Below are 20,718 nucleotides of genomic sequence, written 5' to 3' on the forward strand. Positions count from 1 at the left end.
TTGTGGCTATTCTCGTTGCAGCGCGGGCCTGGGCTTAATCTAAACCCGTATCCGACCCGTATCCTCTCCACGGGCTCAACTGGGCACATCTGTGTGTGTGTGTGTGTGTGTGTGTGTGTGTGTGTGTGTGTGTGTGTGTGTGTGTGTGTGAACTGTGAACTGTGAACGTGTGCGTGAGAGAGGCTAGTGCATTTCTGTGTCTTTCTCTCTGTTTGTGTGTGTGCACGCGTGCATGAGAGAGGCTTGTGAATTTCTGTGTCTGTTTTGTGTGTGTGTGTGTGTGTGTGTGTGTGTGTGTGTGTGTGTGTGTGTGTGTGTGTGTGTGTGTGTGTGTGTGTGTGTGTGTGTGTGTGTGTGTGTGTGTGTGTGTGTGTGTGTGTTTCTGTTTTCTGTTTTCTGTTTCCCTCGCTTTTTTGCGTGCCTGTCTCAGTCTGTGTGTGTCTGTCTGTGTGCACATGTCCATGCACATGTGATATGTGTATCCTGTGACGGGGCTGGCTGCACACCCCTGCTCTGTGTGTGTGTGTGTCCGTGTCTGTATGTTTGTGTGCCTGTGTCTGTGTTTGTTTACTTCTTTCTGTCTCTTTCTCTCTCTGTTTTTGCATGTGTGCGTGCCTGAGTATCCCGGCTTTTTGTGTGTGTTTGTGTCACTGTGTGTCTGTACTTGTCTCTACGCGTCTCTCTGTGGCTCTGGCTGTTTCTGTTTCGTCTCTGCTTTTATACGCATGACTATGACATGCACACATATTGTATGTAGGGATGGGATATAGGTATCGGCGTATCGGTATCGGGTTCAGATATAAACATAATTCAGAGATCGCATCGGATCTGAATTTTCCCTAAGTATTGGAATTTTCCTGATACTCACATTGAGCCAGGCGTAATGTAAATTTGAAATCATATCACTTGCATATCAGTTTTCAGGATGGAATTGTTACTCTTTACTTGCTACTTTTTACCTATTAATTTTTTTCCTGTTCTTCTGACTCCCTTTCCTGACTAAATAGTCTACTTCGGCATACCACAAGTTGAAACCCATGCATTTATGTGGTTTTGGTATTGGATCGGAGTAGTATCAGTATCGGCAGATATCCAAATTTAGATATCGGGATCGGATCGGAAGTGAAAAAATGTGTATCGGTGCATCCCTAATTGTATGTAACCACAGAGACAGAGCTAGACACAGATAGACACACACAGGCATAGACAGACACAGAAACACACAGACTGTAGCAATACGTCTGTGTCTGTCTGTCTGTGTGCACATGCCTATTCACATGGGTGTGTCCTGAGTATGGCTTGGCCGCATATTCCACATAGCCCTCCCTGCTCTGCCTTCCTCCTCTGCCTCCCTGCTGGTCAGGTGCTGCCTGGTCTGTATGCCTGTGATTGCCTGTGTCTATCTGTGTCTGTTTCTGTCTCTGTGCTTTTATACACTATATGCATGCCCGTCTGTGTATATCTGTGTGCACATGTCTGTGCACATGTGTGTGTCCTGAGTCATATGGTGGCTGCACATCCCTCGCTGCCCTGCCAGCTCAGGTGCTGGTCTGGCCTGCTGCCGGTGTGTGAGTGAGTGAGTGAGTATGAGTGAGTGAGTGAGTGAGTGAGTGAGTGAGTGAGTATGAGTGAGTCAGTGAGTGAGCCAGCCAGTGTGTGTGAGTGAGTGAGTGAGTGAGTGAGTGGGCAGGCATCAGATGGATGATGACCGTACATGTGTCCCTGGATGATTTTTGCTTTCTGGAGGGATTAATCTGATCTGCTATTTATACTACACCACGCTGATGCTCACTCTCTATTCCCTCTCTCTCTCTCTCTAGTTTGGATGTCTGGCTTACCTCTCTTATATGCATTTCTCATATTTTTTTGGCTGTATGGTCGACTGTTTTTTCACAGTCTGATATGTATGTCTCCTCATGTCCCTTGAGCACAGAAAATAGACCTTTGATGAAATTTGTTTAAGCTGTGTCTCACTTGTAACTGTTGGTGTCAACCGTACCACTCACCACTTCAACTGTTTTGATATTAAAGTTTGAAAATTATATTTCATAACTGAAAAAAGCATTACATATCGTTAAGTCTCTACTGTCACATAGGGATAATCATTTTCACACAAAATATAATGTATAAAGTACATACGTGTATATAAAATATAAACAGCTGGAACCTTCATATAGTGTATGTAAATAATAATGAACTATGAGCTAAACACATTTATTTCTTTCCCTCCCCCTTTGTCGTTTTGTCCCCACACAGGAAACAGTAGAATATGCCTTCCTCATCATTTTTACAATCGAGACCTTTCTGAAGATCATCGCTTATGGACTTGTAATGCACCAGAACTCTTACGTCCGAAACGGCTGGAACATGCTGGACTTCGTCATAGTTATAGTGGGGTGAGTACCAACAATCCACACATGTCCTGATGTCTTGGGCATTTTCCACCAGAATAACATCTTCACACACCATTCCTTCATGTAATGTCTGGTTTATGAAGTGTATACAGTGTATACAGTGTGTATACTCAAATGTAGTATACAGTAAGTGGCAACAGCCACCAGTAAAATATCACCCGAAAATACTGGGGAGGTTTTTGATATAAACAATAATTCAAGCCTTTATATGTAGAGTTCAGATGCAAAACCCCCTAACTCCATTTCTGAAGACCTGCACTTCTATATTTTTAGAGAACCCTGTTGTTAGTTTGGTTTACATTCATGTACTTGATAATACATATAAATAGTTATATTACATAAATAAAATAAAAAGATATGCAATTTTGATAGCTTTGTATTAAATAAAAATGAATTAAGATTATTTTCTGAAATGGCACTTAGGGGGTTTTGCATCTTAACTCTTCATATGTATTTGTTTTGGGGCTATTTAGCATTTGTTGAGATAGGACAGTTGAAGATGGTGACAGGAAACGAGTGGGAGAGAGAGAGAGAGATGGGGAAGGATTGGGAAATGACCTTGAGATGGAATAGAACCACGGTCTGGCTTCATGTGACAGTTCCTTAGCCCACTGTGCCACAGCACCCCAAGGAGTCAGTCTTAACTGGCTGGTGAACGTCAACATCTACTTGGCAGTGGTTGTCAAGTACATCTCCACCCTGCAGCGTTCCACCTTGACGGCTCTCCCAGCCCAACATGCTCCTTGCTCACCCCTTCCCAGGTCACCTGTCACCAAGATACTAAAACCACTGTACTTAGCCTCTTAGAGCACTAGCTGACTCACAGGGTCTTTTCAGCGAAGACAGCTGAAAAGTCACTTGGAAAAAGACATTAATCCTCATTTCGGATTTCTACAGATTTCAGTTCCAATTTCACATTAAGGACATTTGTTATATATATATATATATATATATATATATATATATATATATATATTGTTATATATATATATATATATATATATATATATATATATATATATATATATATATATATATATATATATCTTCAAATTACCTTTCAAAAATCGTTTCAGTGTTTTCAAATTTAACAGGGTGCATAACATTTATTAGTTCACTTTACTGGACATTTTTTGTATTAATATACTGTAACACTTTAAGACAAGACTGCTGTCATAAGTTTGTTGTTAACAGAATGGCAATGACCAAGTCATTATGTCTTTCTAAAGTTTCTGTGTAATGTCACAGTACTTACTTACTTAATCCTCTTCTTCCCGGATGGGAAATAAGGCTTCGACGACTCGTAATGTCACAGTAGTGTAGTCCTATGTTAGGAAAGGTTTTTCAAGAAACAGTAAGGCGTTCCACACACTTGGTTTGCTTGTAGGACAGGATACGCATGAATACACATATATGTGCCTATCCACGAGAAAACAGGCCACAAGTAGGCCGGGTAGCATATTGAGTTAAACATAGATTCTGATTCGGATTCTAAACTTTACAATGATACCTTACACATAGTAATCTGGTGATATCTGATGAATTGGTGGCCTCTTGAATGTGCTCACTTCTTATAGCAGAAAGCAGAAAATTGCCCAAAGAAAAGACATAAAGCTAGCCCTTTGACAGACAAAATGTATGCTTTTAGACAAACTAATACTGTTTTCTGAAGTGTTAAATGGCTTCTTCACAGCCTCAACTTTCAGTATCTGCAAAAGAATGAAAATCACAAAAAGGAAAAATAAGCTTTATTTGCAAGTTTCTCAGTTTCGCCCAAGCCTACTTGTGGCCTGTTTTCTAGTCACATTTTCTGATATGCTCCACGCTCCAGTAAGGCCTTGGCATTTAGAGGGGATAGGTGTAGCTCAGTGACAGCAGCGGACAGGCTGTAAACTAGACAACATCATCTCATGTGAGGACATGTGGTATGTGTGTGTGTGTGCGTGTGCGTGTGCGTGTGTGTGTGCACAGCACGCTTGCCTGCCTGCCTTCCTGCCTGGCTGCCAGGCTACGAGGGCTCGTCTGGCTGTTGAATTAAAACACGTCCTTGGGGACAAACAACCTTTCCAAAATGGCAAAAACAACTTGATCCTCCCTAAGGTCAGGCAAAGGTCACTGTGATTACAGCCCAAATTATGCAGATTAAATTACTATTAGCCATGTTGTGAAAAATACTTCCCCAGAGCACTTAACTAAGTGGAGACTATGACATAATAATCATGATACTTTAATTTCATTTTCACAGAAAACATTTGACAGACACGTTTCCCTTCATTTTAGCACTAGTGGCTTGCTTAGTAGATTTTCCTAGAATTCATATGTCTGACAGAGCTGAAAAAGGTTTCAGTGCACAATGTCATCATCATTTCATCAGAGATCATCCATTTTGTGTACCTCAAAGTGAGTATATGTGTGCTTGTTTGGTTGGAAGCACAGGGTCAAAGAAAAAGATCATATAGTGGTACTCATACGCATGCACACTCACATATGAACGAACACCCACTCATGAGCATGCACACGCACGCGCACGCACACACACACACACACACACACACACACACACACACACACACACACACACACACACACACACACACACACACACACACACACACACACACACACACACACACACACACACACACACACACACACACACACACACACACACATAGCCATTCTCACATAATTATTCTCGTGTACACACCCAGAAGTGCAGTATGAACGGAAATGAGTTGCTAAATTGTATGTGTGAATAGTGGCAATAAAGTTCATTCTATTCTATTCTACATGCACTCACTCTCAAGCACACATATTTGTACAGCTGCTGTATATCTATATGTACAACATATGTGTATATACTCTCGGACATTGCTAGTTTATTTTTTTTTTTTTGGATCAAATTTTTATTATGATTTTTGTTATGACAGAGTTACAAATCACGTAAAATAGGAAAAAGAGGGAGGGGCAGGGCAGACAAGACTCGACAAACATGACACAGACACATAACAACTGCAAAGACAGGAAAACAGACAAACATAAAGATAAAACACAAGACAAAAACTAAAAATAAAACAAAAAAAAGGGCTCTAGTGTCCCATCAAGTCTTTGATAGAGTCTGCTAGGTTACGCCAAAAGTCCAAAGTCTTTTCTGAAGCTCCATTGACTCTAGCTGTGGATAGTTCCATGAATATAACGTCCAAAAAAGAGAGGCTCCAATGCCGCATTGAGAGGTCATGGGGTGGCTTCCACCGTGTAGCTACCATCTTCTTGGCAGCGGTTAGTCCAGCATAGATTCCCCTCTGAGTTACTCCAGCAACACAGAGAGGCGACAAGTCATTCAAAATCAAGACACCCATGTGAACAGGCACATTGACATTGAACAAACGAGACAGACAAGATGCAACATCATTCCAAAACTGAGAGACAGGGCCACAGTCCCAGAACATGTGGAGAAAGGTGCCGTGGGATTGAGTTGGGCAAAACGTGCATAAAGGGCTATTTACAATTTTCATGTGGTGCATCCTTACAGGGGTCAGATAGGTTCTATGGATGAAGTTATAATGAATGTGTTGGTGATCAGGATTACGCGACACCTCTGAGATGCTGGACCAAACGTCGTCCCAATCAAATTCTTCGCTTAGATCAGGACAGTCCCGCAACCAGACCCTTTCTATAGGAAGGCCAATATGTTTGGGTATGACCAAGAAGTGGTAAAGCCTAGATACCATACCTTTTGTTGATGACTGACTAGTAAACAGTTTACGGATAGAATGAGTAGGCAAGGAACTTTGCCAGGGGACACCATGTGCTTTGAGCGCAGATCTTAATTGTAAATAGAAAAAAAAGGTAGAACGTAGCAAATTGAATGTATTTTGTAAGTCAGAGAATGGTAACAAGCCAGAGTCACTGAATATTTCTTTTAAATAATGAACCCCTCGTTGTTCCCAATGCAGTGCTGTTACAGGACTCCCACCTATCAGTAACGACTTATTGTGGAATACAGGGGAATGTGAGTGCCAGTTACAGTTTATGCGAGAAAACTTTTCTGCTACCCGCCAGGTCCAGATGAGATAAAAGCTAATGGGCCCAAATCTTAGTTGGCATTGCTTGTTAGAAATATTAGAAAAGAGAACATCCTGTAATGGCCATGGTTTCGTCTTAGTGCGTTCTAAAGTAAGCCAAGAAGCAGGCATGTCTGGATTAAGTCAAGTAAGGAAAGGTCTTAAAACAAAAGACCCAAAATACAGTTTAAAATCAGGAACAGCCAAACCACCATTTTCCTTTTTCCTCTGAAGGGTGGCCAGTTTAAGTCTCTGCCGCTTGCCTTTCCAGATGAATTTAGAAACGGCTGAATGTAATTTAGTCCAGTAGTCAATAGGAGGCGATAGAGGAAGCATGGAGCTGACAAAATTGATCCTGGGCAGGATGTTCATTTTTACAATTGAGGCACGGGCTTGGATAGACATAGGGAGAAGCACCCATTTTTCCATATCCTTCAAAACGTTATTTTGGGCTACTAAGTAATTGTGTTTGACAATTTTATTTAGGCAGGGGAAAATCTCAACACCAAGGTATTTAAATTGCTTGACGATCGGAATGCAAGAAGAAATGTTGGAGTTGCAGGCGGCCTCATTCAAGTGAAGGAGTGCAGATTTAGACCAATTGATTTTAAAACCTGACATTTTGCCATAATTCTCACAAATAGACAGAAGATGGGGGATGGATTGAGATGGATTTTCTAGATAGACCATGATATCATCTGCAAATAAGGAGAGGATGACTCGTGTCGTGTAGTGTTATAGGAGATACCAACTGGGACAGACGAACAGCTTGGGCAAGGGGTTCTAACGAGAGAACAAACAGAGCGGGGCTCAGAGGGCAGCCCTGTCGTGAGGATCTAGAGACAGGAAACAGTGAAGAAAATGTACGCCCAGTTAAGACGCGTGCCGATGGATTAGAGTACATAACTTTAATCATCCCAATGAAAGATTGGCCAAAGCCATCACCTCCAGCACAGACCATAGAAAGGGCCATTCCAAATCTGTCGAACGCCTTCATAGCATCCAGAGATAGGAGTGACATTGGTGTATCACAGGACTCTGGCAGCATCAATAATGTGCAGAAGACGTCTAACATTGTCTGCAGCCATTCTTGTTTTTATGAATCCAGTTTGGTCATGGTCGACTAAATGGGGCATGAAAGGCTCTAGGCGTTGGGCTAAAAGCTTGGCAAAAATTTTAAGGTCAGAGTTCAAGAGGCTTAACGGCCCTATAACTAGAACAATCAGAAGGATCTTTATCTTTTTTCAGGAGCAATGAGATCAAGGCAGTGTTAACATCCCTTGAGAGTTCCCCCTTATCAAGAGAGAACAGAATCATGTCAAGTAGGTAAGGCCCCAGTTGTTCCCAAAATGTTACATAGAACTCAGGGGGGATCCCGTCCAAACCCGGGGACTTTCCTTTCTGCATACTCTGTACTGCCTCCTTCAGGTCATCTAGCGTGATTGGTTTGTCTAAGACGGCCGAATCTTCTGCTGTGAGCCGGGGAAAGTTAAGGTTATCTAACCATGAAACACACTGGGCTCTGTCTAGAGTGACGTCAGATTCATATAAGTTGGTACAAAAACTCTGAAAGGTAGCATTGACTTCGACAGGGTCAGTCTTGATGACGCCATCCTCAGATTTAATCATAGGTATATCTGCAAAGTGATCATTGGCCCTAATTCTCATGGCAAGTAGATGACTAGGTCTAGCGCCTTGAAAATAATAGCGTTGCCTTGTCCTGTGAATTAGAAATTCTGACTTCTGTTTTAGAATGTTATTAATTTCCTTTTTGACTAAAGAACGCTTAAGGTCTGTTTGATCTGTGAAATTTGTTTGTAATAGGGAGTCTAACCTGGAGAGCTCAGTCTCAAGATTTTTAAGATGAAGAGACTTAGCTTTATGTTTGCTAGAACAGTATAGAATTGCATTGCTCCTAATGAAGCCTTTTAATGCATCCCACAAAATCCTGGGGTCCTCTACTGACCCAACATTGAAGCTTGTAAACATATCAAGTTCAGTTATAAACTGAGAAATATAAGTTTCATCTTTCAATAATGAAGTGTTGAAACGCCATCTAACAGCACGTTGGGATAGATTCCCAAGGGTAGTAGAAGATAGAACGCCTTTATGATCAGAAAGTGCAATACAAAGTAGCTCTGATTTTTCTATAGTGTTGAAAAGATGGGGAGACACAAAGAGGAAATCAATTCTAGAAAAATATTTATGCCTACCAGAATAAAAAGAAAAGTCCTTGTGAGTGCGGTTTATTGCACGCCAGATGTCTATAAGCCCTAAATTATTGGCCCAAAACCTCAAAGCATTTGTGGCCTGCGCCTGGTCCCCTGTTGCCCTCGCACCCGACCTGTCTACCAAAGGGTCCCACACAGCATTAAAATCCGCACCTACCATGAAGTAGCAATCTTCCGGTTCTAACATTTGATGTGTGAGTGTATTGTAAAATATTTTGTCATAGTTATTGGGGGCATAAGCTGATATCAGAGCAATTTTCCTATTATAAAATTCCACAGTAGAAATCACAATTCTGCCTGAATTATCCGACTATGTCGACAATATTTTAAGTGAGAGATTCCGTTTGACAACAATAGCCACTCCTTTTGTTTTTGTTTTGGCAGAAGATGATGCAATTGTGTGGTAAAATCTATTAGCCAGGCGGCTGTTGTCAGCCTGAAGTAAATGTGTCTCCTGTAGGAAAGCCATGTCAACATTTTTCCTTTTCAGTAATCTTAGAGTGCTAGTTCTTTTATATGGGGCATTTAAACCACCACAATTCCAGACTAACGTTGTCAGTTTACCCATTATCAAAAAAGAGACGTATTAGCGGAGAGTGCGCACAAATAGACGCGTCAACGCCGCCTTTTTTACATCATCAGAACAGTTTCAGGAGAGCATTGTGATTTGACGTTACATGGAACATGTAGAGCGCGAACATACAAAAACAGACGAGACGGTGACACACGGGGGAGTAATACACGTAAGGGGAAAACATATAAAGCCAGACGGCAAACACTGAAAGTAGGTCTGTGACCAGCAATGGAAAACGGGCAGCGAGAAAGGAACCGGCCCAACTACAATATGAAGGTAAAATATTCCAGCTAAATACCTGGTTACAATGCTCTAATAGTATTCAGAGTAAGGACATGCTAGAGCATAACATCGTTACGGGTCAACGCAGCCCAAAGTGTAGCCTACTCAGCATCACTTTATGCCAAGGAGGAATGGGCAAATAATGGGCTGTTGCAACGGTTTGAACATTAAACATCAAAAGGGTAATATGAACATTCAAGTTATGAAATGAATACCATTATAAGAAACCTGAGCATAGCATGTCCTTGGGTCGACATATCAGTCATCATCCTGTACGTTACCAGCCGCATCCGAAGCATCCTCTTCAGAGGCGGGCGCCTCCTCCTCCAAAAGGAGAGGGGAGGGAGCCCGACGTTTACGCACAAAGTCCTCAGCCTGTCTTGCAGATGTAAACGACCTGAAACGGCCGCCCTCTCTGATCTTCAGTATCGCAGGGTAGAGGAGGAAAAAACTCCAGACCTTTGTTGCGAGCCGAATCCATGGCATTACGGAAGGCTTGGCGACGCTTCACAGTGTAGTTACTGTAGTCGGCGGTGAATCGTACAACTTGCTCCCCAACCTTCAGCTCCACTCAGCCTGCCTCGATGTAAAACGAAGTACGTTGAAGATCAGGGTTCTTGGGGCGGTGTCTGACTCCTTTGTAGCGTTTCTGTATATTCGGTGGGCTCTCATGATCTCGATGCCCTCGTCTGCCAGCTTAGGGAACCATGTCGTGAGGGAGTGCGTCAGGTATTGGACTGCATTCGAACCTTCCAGTCCCTCTGCTAATCCAATGATTCGGATATTGCATCTCCGACTTCTGTCCTCCATTTCTGCCATTTTTTCCTCCAAGTCTCGCAGAGATCGGGCTTGTTCATCCAGGGTCTCAGAATTACTTTGCGCAGTGGCTTTGAGATTGTCGACTTCAGATGTAACGGCATTGAGGTTAGCGGTTAGCGTTGCTAGTTGCTGGTGGATAGCAGTTAGCTTTCGCTCGTTGTGTTCCCCCACATGTTGAATCTGAGCGAGGCGAGGCTCCAATTTTGCCAACAAAGCCTCCGCAATAGCGTCCACATCTTGACCCTTTGTCTTGGATTTTTGAGACATGTCACTTTCAAAGAGTTTACACAATTCGCAGTAAAGTTATAATATGATATTTCCCAGGTAAAGCTAGTAAATGAATAAGTTGAGCCGGGAGCTGAAACTTCAAGCTGCCATCTCTGTCCAGGCGATCACGTGACTCGGACATTGCTAGTTTATTGTTAATATTTCATCCCAGTGGTAACTTGTCAACAGACTTTGATGTGCTGACAGGTGTGAGATACAGGTCATTGCAATCAATACTGATTTGAGTAGGCTCAGTAATACATTCTGCCTTTAAACACGCACAGACCGACATGGACAGGCAGACATACTCTGTCTTTCTTTCACACACACACACACACACACACACACACACACACACACACACACACACACACACACACACACACACACACACACACACACACACACACACACACACACACACACACGCACACACACACACACACACACAAGCACGCACGCTCGCACGCACACACACACACACACATAGAGACAAACATAAACACGCACACACACACACACACACACACACACACACACACACACACACACACACACACACACACACACACACACACACACACACACACACACACACACACACACACACACACACACACACACACACACACACAGGCAAACATAAAAACATACACCCACGTCTGGACCTTTGAATCACACCTCAGAGTCCCCTGACAATACCTCCAGGTTTCCTCCACATCCTCCCACGGTTCCTTTCAGTGTGAACCACTGCTGAGGTGCCAGAGACTAGAGTATGTTGTCATGGCGAGTCGAGAGAATTCAAACAAGTCAAAGAACAGGAGGTCAAGAGGAAGTGTGGATGTGTGTGAAAGAGGGAGTGAAGTCCTTGAGGCATCACAAAAAAAAGACATCCTATTCCATGAGTCAGTGTGCGTGTGCGTGTGTGTGCGTGTTTGTGTGTGTGTACACGCGCACGTGCATGCATAGGGGATAGTGTGTGTGCATGCATGCGTGTGTGAGTGTGTGTCTGTGTGTCTGTTTGTGTGTGTGTGTGTGTGTGTGTGTGTTTATGCGTTATTATGCATTTATGTGTATTTGTGTGCAGCATGATGAAAGTAAACAACACACACACTAGAGGCAAGAAGGAAGGGGTGTTTGATCACTTGCCACACTTCTCTCCTACACTCCACACTCTCTAAGTGTCTGCATACTGTACAAGCCTTTTAGCCAAAAAGTCACCTACAACAGTGATGTTGAAAACTGAACCATGTTTTGCCTTCAATGGCATTAGCTTAATTGTTTGTAATGTGTTTTTGTTGATTATGTTACAGGTTTAACTTATGATATTGATGGATGTTTTATCTATACACAACTTGATCATTTATTTGTTCACTGTGCGTGTGTGTGTGTGTGTGTGTGTGTGTGTGTGTGTGTGTGTGTGTGTGTGTGTGTGTGTGTGTGTGTGTGCGCGCGTGCGTGTGTGTGCGTGTGTGTGCCTGTGTGTCTGTGCCTGTGTGGTTTTTTTTTAAATCTCCAGGCTGTTCAGTGTGATACTGGAGCTGATCACCAACACGGGGGAAGCGGCGGCTCCTGGAGGGAAGCCGGGGGGCTTCGACGTGAAGGCGCTCAGGGCTTTTAGGGTGCTGCGACCCCTCCGCCTCGTCTCTGGAGTACCCAGTGAGTTACACTGGCAGCTTACAGACTCCATCCTACAGTTGTGCTCATATGTTTACATACCCCAGCAGAATAAACACTTTCTTCGCGATTTCTCACAAAATATGAAGGATTACACAAAACCTTTTTTTTCACTCATTGCTAGTGACTAGCTTAAGATATTTATTAGCAATATTCTGTGTTTACTCTTTCAAAAGCATGATCACAACCCAAACTACCCAAATGACCCTGTTCAAAAGTTTACATACCCTAGTTTCTGATTCTGAATATGGCCCTGTTTAACATCAGGGACCGCTCTAAATTGTTTGTGGTAGTTGTGGATAAGGCTCTTAATGTTCTCAGATGACAAAACAGCACATTCGTCCTGGCAGAATGGTTGTTTCCTATAATATCTTTGGGTGTCTTGCTGGAACCTCACATTTGAGGTTTCCTCTGAGTGGCTCAATGATGTTGAGATCAGGAGAGTGAGATGGTCGCTCAAAAACTTCATTTTATTCTTTCTGAAGCTAATGACGGGTTGATTTGGCTTTCTGTGTCGAAATATTGTCATGTTGGCACCGTTGGAATTTCAATTCAGAAATGCAATATGAGGAGTTTGGTTGGAATCAAGCCAATGGGCAAGGGAATCATTGCATTGCAATGATCATTGCAAGGGAAATTGTTCAGGAGGCATAGGACAACCAAAAAATAACTTCAGGTGAAATATAGGACAACATGAAAAAATGTTTTAAACTGTACAGGAAAGAGGCACTTGAGGAAAGATGGGCTGTTGGGGGTTGCCAGGAGAAAGCCATTACCACAAAAATGCAAACATGTTATTTTGCATATGATACACCAAATAGCACAGTGAGAAGCATCAAAATGCCTGTGACAAAGTCATTTGGAAAAATGAGATCAATATGGAACTTTTTAGGCCACTATTAACAGTACCATTTGGAGAACAGTCAATGGAGCCTATGATGAAAGTTACACCATACCCTTCTGTGAAACATGGTCATGGACCACTGATTTCATGGGGACATTTGAGTTACAAATGCATTATACTTTTGATCCATACTCGCAGAATGATGAATACATTGCCCTGTGAAAAATACTGGAGGAAACTTGACACACATCAGCCTTGAAACTGTACATGGTCCATTGTTTGGACATGCCAACATGACAATATTTCAACACAGAAAGCCAAATCAACCCGTCACTAGCTTCAGAAAGAATGAAATGAAGTTTTTGAGCGACCGTCTCACTCTCCTGATCTCAACATCATTGAGCCATTCAGGGGAAACCTCAAATGTGAGGTTCCAGCAAGACACCCAAAAATATTATAGGAAACAACCATTCTGCCAGGAAGAATGTGCTGTTTTGTCATCTGAGAACATTAAGAGCCTTATCCACAACTACCACAAACAATTTAGAGCGGTCCCTGATGTTAAACAGGGCCATATTCAGCATTAGAAACTAGGGTATGTAAACTTTTGAACAGGGTCATTTGGGTAGTTTGGGTTGTGATCATGCTTTTGAAAGACTAAACACAGAATATTGCTAATAAATATCTTAAGCTAGTCACTAGCAATGAGTGAAAAAAAAAGGTTTTGTGTAATCCTTCATATTTTGTGAGAAATCGCGAAGAAAGCGTTTATTCTGCTGGGGTATGTAAACATATGAGCACAACTGTACACACACAGCCTCTTATGTGTATACGTATACCCTCAATCTCACAAACTTGTGTATGAAGATGTCAAGATGACGTTCTACAGTATACACAGGTTCAGAAGTGTGACATACACTGCATTCGCTAGGCAACATTATAATGGTAGCCTAATTTTTGTCCTCTATTTGCTTTTGATAAAAGTCTAATGAGTTTGGGTTGCAATTTGTGGAATGTAATGGAAGTGAGCTGTATATAATGAAATGTGCACCTCTGACAACTGTGTGTTTTTCCTCTTCCAGGCCTGCAGGTGGTGCTGAACTCCATCATCAAGGCCATGGTCCCCCTGCTGCACATCGCCCTGCTGGTCCTCTTCGTCATCATCATCTACGCCATCATCGGCCTGGAACTCTTCATCGGCAAGATGCACTCCACCTGCTACCTGGTCAACTCAGGTAATATAAGGGTTCCCCCGATCATGGGATGGAGGGCTGGATTTGGATGATCTTTATTACATTACATTACATTACATTACACTACATTACACTTTTTTATCCAAATTGAATAACAGTTATTGCAGGGTATGGGCTGCTGCTGGAGCAGTGTGGGGTTAGGTGCATTGCTCAAGAGCACCTCAGCCATGGAGTGAGATAGGGAGTGGAAGGGTGAGATTCGAACCTGCAACCCTTTGATGTAAAGCCCATCTCCTGAAGAACCTCACCATGGCTGCCTCTTCATGATGTCATGTTGGCATGACGGAGCAGTGGTGTGTGTGTGTGTGTGTCCCACTGCCAAAGGATGAGAGGATTGGGTTGAGAATAGACTGTGGTCTGCAGGGTTTCCTCTAGGTATATCATGCCATGTAGGGGTGAGAAGAGGCTGTGGATCTTAGGCTGTCCTTTAGGGCAATACAATATGATGCTCTATTGGTTTAAGAGAGTTTGTGGTCCTCAGTGTCTCATCCATGGCCATATGATACCATGTTGGTTTGAGAGAGAGTCTATGGTCCTCAGTGTCTCCTTTAAGGCAATGTAATGTCATGTTGGGTTGAGGAGAGGCTGTGGATCTCAGGGTATCCTGTAGGGCCATACAGTATGGTGCCATGTTGGTTAGAGATAGGCTGTGGTCCTTATTGTCTCTTTTAAGGCAATGCGATGCCATGTTGGGTTGAGAGGAGTCTATGATCTCCAGCGTCTCCTGCAGGTGCATAACGAAACCAGGTTGCATTGAGAAGAGGCTCAACTTCTACTGATGTTCTTATATTAGACAAAGGCAGCGATATAGAGACACCTGCACCTGTTTCCTTCCCTGCTCTGTTTTTGCAAGGAGAAGGGGTAATTCTCTTTATGCAAGGAGAGGAATTGTCTCTTATAGAAAACGAGAGGTAATACCAGAGAGAGTTTAGATTGAGAGGGGACATATGGCGGCCATCTTGGTGACGCCTTCGGAGTGCTATTTCGCGATTAAGTAGACCAGATCTGAGAGTCAATGGGAAAAATGAATGGGGAAACTGAGTATAGGACGGAGGGGAACCCAGCGGTTGTGAAAACCATATGGTTGAAACGACCGTGAAAAACTGATCAATCTAGACTACTTGGTTGTGTCATACGAGTCAAAATAAAGCTTTTTAAGCCACTTTTCTCACTGTTTTTTTTGACAGAGCGCAGGCGCAGTAGTTCCATAACGGCACGAGAGCAACGGCTTTTCACAATTGAGCATGTGCATAATTTTGCGTGCGCCGATGCAGCCAGATGATTGGATCACTGGCAACGCAGCTCAGCAGGCACATTGGCTCTTGTTACCAGAAAGGCGGGAGATGTGCGGGTAGACGCCATATTTGCGTTACGAATCTTCACCGTTGATTTCTATGGACACCTAACGATTCTGTCCTATCTCCCCTTCCTAAAAAAATCTCTGGTAATACACATCCTTCACAACTGCCATGGATGATGGGAAGAAAACCCCTCCCCTTCCAGCCTGATATGGCATAGTTATGAACTTATGAAGAAACTACTTGGAAAGTGTTGTTGTAACTGGGTTTTGGAAGTGAGGGGAGTGCAGTAGGGCTGTAACGATATTGTATCGAACTGAGAAAAATCGATACACAGTCACAATACCGTATCGCGAAGCCGGGAGGCAAATTTTGTTACCTTTCAGCCCAGAAAACAACCGCATGATATGATGCAATGGTGCTTCAAATCATCATCATTAATATATATTTTTTTACTTTTTTATATTGTTTGTAGCATCTTGTAACCTATTCTACCGATAAGTTGAGTGTATCATTACAGCCCTAGAGTGCATTGATGCATAAGTCAGCACATGTGGAAACCTCCAGCGCATGTGGAAGTGTAGGAAGATGACACAAAAGACAAAGGACGGCCCTGTGCTGGTAGCACGGTTGTGTATTCCTGGTTTCTGTTCAAAATGTCCTAGGCCAAGGGTTCCCAAAGTTTACCATGACAAGGTCCCCCATATACCGGTAGATTCCAGTCGAGGCGCCCCTTACATGGGTCGCATCACGCTATTTTTTCAGTGTACCCCCTTTCACAACAATAGAAGGCCTGTGAGGCAGTGTCCCACTGGGATATAGGATAATATCAAAAGGAATAGGAATAGGAATATTGTTTAGCTCGTTTTTGTTGCGTATTTTATTAAGGTTTTTCAATTTTTGTTGTTGTTGTGCTATATTTTTCCTGCCATCCTGCAGAGGCCCCCTTAGCACCTCCTTGCAGCCCCCCAGGGTCCCCGGCCCCCACTTTGAAAACCACTGTCCTAGACTGCCTTCAGGACGCCTCTCTGGTTCCTATTTCTGTCTTGGCTCTGTCTTCTAGGATTTTTTTTGCACACCCTCAAGAATTTTGCCTTTTCATGTCTGCGTTTTTTGTTTTAAATAACCTGAAATTCGGGTACTTTTTGGGTGTATATCTTTGTTCATTCCTCTATTTTTTTCTCGGCTCTGCCTTCTAGGATTTTCTGCTCCCCTTCAAGACCTTTTCATGGAAGTTTTTTTTTAAATGACCTGAAAGTCAGGTACTTTTGGGTATATCCTCACTCATTCATTTTAACCTTCAAAACAATTCCTCCACTTTTGTTAAGCCCACATACTGTCTGTCTGACATGCACCCATGACCAACCATTTATATCACTCTGAATCCCCCCCCCCCACCCCTCTCTCTCTCTCCTGCATCCTGTGTCATAGATGTCACGGAGGATGAGCCGGCCCCGTGTGCCATCTCTGGTCACGGCCGCCACTGCTCGGCTAACGTCTCCATCTGCCGAGGCGAATGGCAAGGCCCCAACAACGGCATCACTAACTTTGACAACTTCCTGTTCGCCATGCTCACCGTGTTCCAGTGCATTACCATGGAGGGTTGGACCGATGTGCTATACTGGGTACGGTTATTCATTTAATTTATTATGATTTTAATTTATACATGCACACGCACGCACGCACGCATGCACACACAAACACACACACACACACACACACACACACACACACACACACACACACACACACACACACACACACACACACACACACACACACACACACACACACACACTGACTTCAATAGCCCTGAGAAAAAAACAACCAGTTAGAAAAAGCAATTGTGTGTTCAACTTAGTTAACCTGGACGTTCAATGCACTTTCAACTTTCAATGCACTTTCAACAGCCAGATAATGGTTTGATAAGTTATTAGTCTTGAAGGTTTCTGTCTGGCTTAGCTTGTTTTGCCTTATTCCAAATCTGTAATGGCCTTTTTACTTTAATGGTGTTGGAGGCAGAGGAGAGAATTATGACATATGGAGTTCTCTCTCATGTTGTGTTGACAATAGATGGAAAAAGGAAGGAAGACCTTATTTAGAGGATATGAATTGAAGCGAGCACTTCTCTGTAGTCTCAATCTCTTTCTTACATCATCTGTGCTACCTCTCATCATCTTTTCTCACAGTCTTTTTTTCCTTCTCTGTCTCTTGGCCTCCCTTCCTGGTGTCTTTGTTCATTTGTGTGTGTGTGTGTGTGTGTGTGTGTGTGTGTGTGTGTGTGTGTGTGTGTGTGTGTGTGTGTGTGTGTGTGTGTGTGTGTGTGTGTGTGTGTGTGTGTGTGTGTGTGTGTGTGTGTGTGTGTGTGTGTGTGTGTGTGTGTGTGTGTGTGTGTGTGTGTGTGTGTGTGTGTGTGTGTGTGTGTGTGTGTGTGTGTGTGTGTGTGTGTGTGCGTGCTTGTGTGTCTGTGCGTCTCATCTTTGTCTCCACTCCTCATCGCTCTGGCCCTTGTTCTGGTTTGCCCATCCGTTACCATGGTAAACCCATGCAAATGTTGCCATGATATTGTGTGATTGTGCTGTCGGGAAAAAAAGAGACACCCGACCACTCAACAGGAATAAAAGAACATTAGAGTGTCTGTGTCTGTGTGGGCACACGTGTGTGTGTCTGTGTGTCTGTGTGTGTGTGTGTGTGTGTGTGTGTGTGTGTGTCTGTGTCTGTGTCTGTGTCTGTGTCTGTGTGTGTGTGTGTGTGTGTGTGTGTGTGTGTGTGTGTGTGTGTTAAGAGTGGATGTGAAGTTGAGGATGGTGGTAATTAGATGACCTTCAGTACTCCACCCCCACCCCCACCCCCACCCCCTCCACCTTGGCTTTCTTTGTGCTCTTGCTCATCATTCCCCCCGTCTCTGTCTCTGTCTCTGTCTCAACTCAACTCATTCTCATGTATTCTTGGCAGCGCAGACAATGATGTGCAGTAAAATATCAAGAGCACGGGCTTTAACAAAGCCCTCCACCGCTTGGCAAATAGATTTTGATCTTTTGTGATGAAACTGATTCAGAATTATTGTACCTCCGTTGTATAACACAGTCATCGCTTTCCTCTGACTGTAGAACATGGCCTGAAAGTTTTAGAGGAGATGTATTGTAATGGTGGAAATGCATTAATTTGAAAGCAAGAATCTTACTGTATTTTGCCTGTGTGTGTGTGTGTGTGTGTGTGTGTGTGTGTGTGTGTGTGTGTGTGTGTGTGTGTGTGTGTGTGTGTGTGTGTGTGTGTGTGTGTGTGTGTGTGTGTGTGTGTGTGTGTGTGTGTGTGTGTGTGGAAATGCATTCATTTGAAAGCAAGAATCTTACTGTATTTTGCCTGTGTGTGTGTGTCTGTGTGTGTGTGTGTGTATGTGTGTGTGTGTGTGTGTGCGTGCGTGCGTGCGTGCGTCTATGTGTGTGTCTTCATGTTTCAGATGAACGATGCTATGGGCTTTGAGCTGCCATGGATCTACTTTGTCAGTCTGGTGATTTTCGGCTCGTTTTTCGTCCTCAATCTTGTTCTGGGTGTACTGAGTGGGTAAGTTACTGTGCCACTGTGCCTAATCCAGTTAAAGTAGCGCTACACGCTCTACAGTAAGCACATTGTGTTTCCATTAAGTTTCCAAAATCAATTCAGTGGTTCATCAGCTTGACACAGGGTGACTGGCTCTTCTGATATTGGCTTGCAAGCGTCCATGAGCTTTAACCACACTTGTCACGCACGTTTGCCCAAAGCAGTTTGCCAATGCTGTTAGAAAGAGAATAGAAATATGAAAGATAATTCCATCGCCAGCAGAGCAATGATGACAAGAGAAATGGAGGTTAAATATTGTTGGAGGAAACTGTTTTTCTTGAAGGGACTTGTATTTGGTGTGAAGGGTAGGTATATGTGTTGTGTGTCTGTGACTTTATCTGTGAGTTTGTGAGTGTGTAAGCATGTTTGTGTAAACCTGTGTCAGCATTTATAATATTATTGTATAATATTTTGTATGTATATACCGGACAATATATATATTAGTGGTGTCAACAATAATCAATCCGGCGATGCAATGCAATGCGGGGCATGGGCGATCCAATTCAATGCGGCAAGTTCCAGAATCGATGCGGCAATTTTTTAAAGTTTCAATCACTTCTGTTGATATTTCGGGAGCAAATGAATGTTGAATTAAATAAAAAACTTCAAAGCATTGAAAACTGCAAGACTGATACAGAAAACAGCCAATAAATTGTTGCTCAGTATCTGACTACTTGTATTGCCTCATCATGACTGATGAAACATTTGCTTTGCTTTCAGTAGAAATGTAATGCATTGCAATGCATTGTAGAATTGAATCGGATCGAATCGAATAGAATCGAATTGAATCGAATCGATACCTCCCGAATCGGAATCGAATCAAATCGTGAGGGCAGTGCCAATGCACACCACTAATATATATACTACTGACACATTGTGTACGTCAGATACATATATGTCAGATATATAAACAGTACGTACAGTATATATCATAAATGCACTGTCTCTGTCTGTCCTCAGAGAGTTCTCCAAGGAGCGAGAGAAGGCAAAGGCGCGTGGAGACTTCCAGAAGCTGCGAGAGAAGCAGCAGCTGGAGGAGGACCTGAAGGGCTACCTGGACTGGATCGCCCAGGCCGAGGACATCGACCCCGAGAACGAGGAGGAGGGCCAGCTCGAGGGCAAGCGCAACAGTGAGTTACACACCGAGGATCATATACATGCTATAGAAACTAACACACACAGAAATTTTCAGTCAGGGAGACACATACGGGAAAAACAACGCAAAAACACAAAAACGCACAATACACACACACACACACACACACACACACACACACACACACACACACACACACACACACACACACACACACACACACACACACACACATGGATGCACAGATGCACGCAGGCATGCACCCACACACAGACATATACACCCCCACACACACACAC

At 43.2% G+C, this 20,718-nt stretch overlaps 1 protein-coding gene across 1 annotated transcript in view; it reads left to right on the forward strand.

Annotated features, from left to right (window-relative positions):
- The first annotated feature begins 2,348 nt into the window (after positions 1–2,348).
- cacna1db (calcium channel, voltage-dependent, L type, alpha 1D subunit, b) overlaps positions 2,349–20,718 on the forward strand; it is a 72,026-nt gene continuing 53,656 nt past the window's right edge. Inside the window, exons 1-6 of the mRNA XM_063208918.1 lie at positions 2,349–2,396; positions 12,171–12,310; positions 14,255–14,407; positions 17,155–17,348; positions 19,184–19,287; positions 20,284–20,453. Coding sequence (XP_063064988.1) covers positions 2,368–2,396; positions 12,171–12,310; positions 14,255–14,407; positions 17,155–17,348; positions 19,184–19,287; positions 20,284–20,453 — 790 coding nt within the window. The 5' untranslated portion in view covers positions 2,349–2,367. The remainder of the gene's footprint in view (positions 2,397–12,170; positions 12,311–14,254; positions 14,408–17,154; positions 17,349–19,183; positions 19,288–20,283; positions 20,454–20,718) is intronic.

The sequence above is a fragment of the Engraulis encrasicolus genome, chromosome 10, assembly GCF_034702125.1.
Source record: "Engraulis encrasicolus isolate BLACKSEA-1 chromosome 10, IST_EnEncr_1.0, whole genome shotgun sequence".
Classification (NCBI taxonomy): Eukaryota; Metazoa; Chordata; class Actinopteri; order Clupeiformes; family Engraulidae; genus Engraulis; species Engraulis encrasicolus.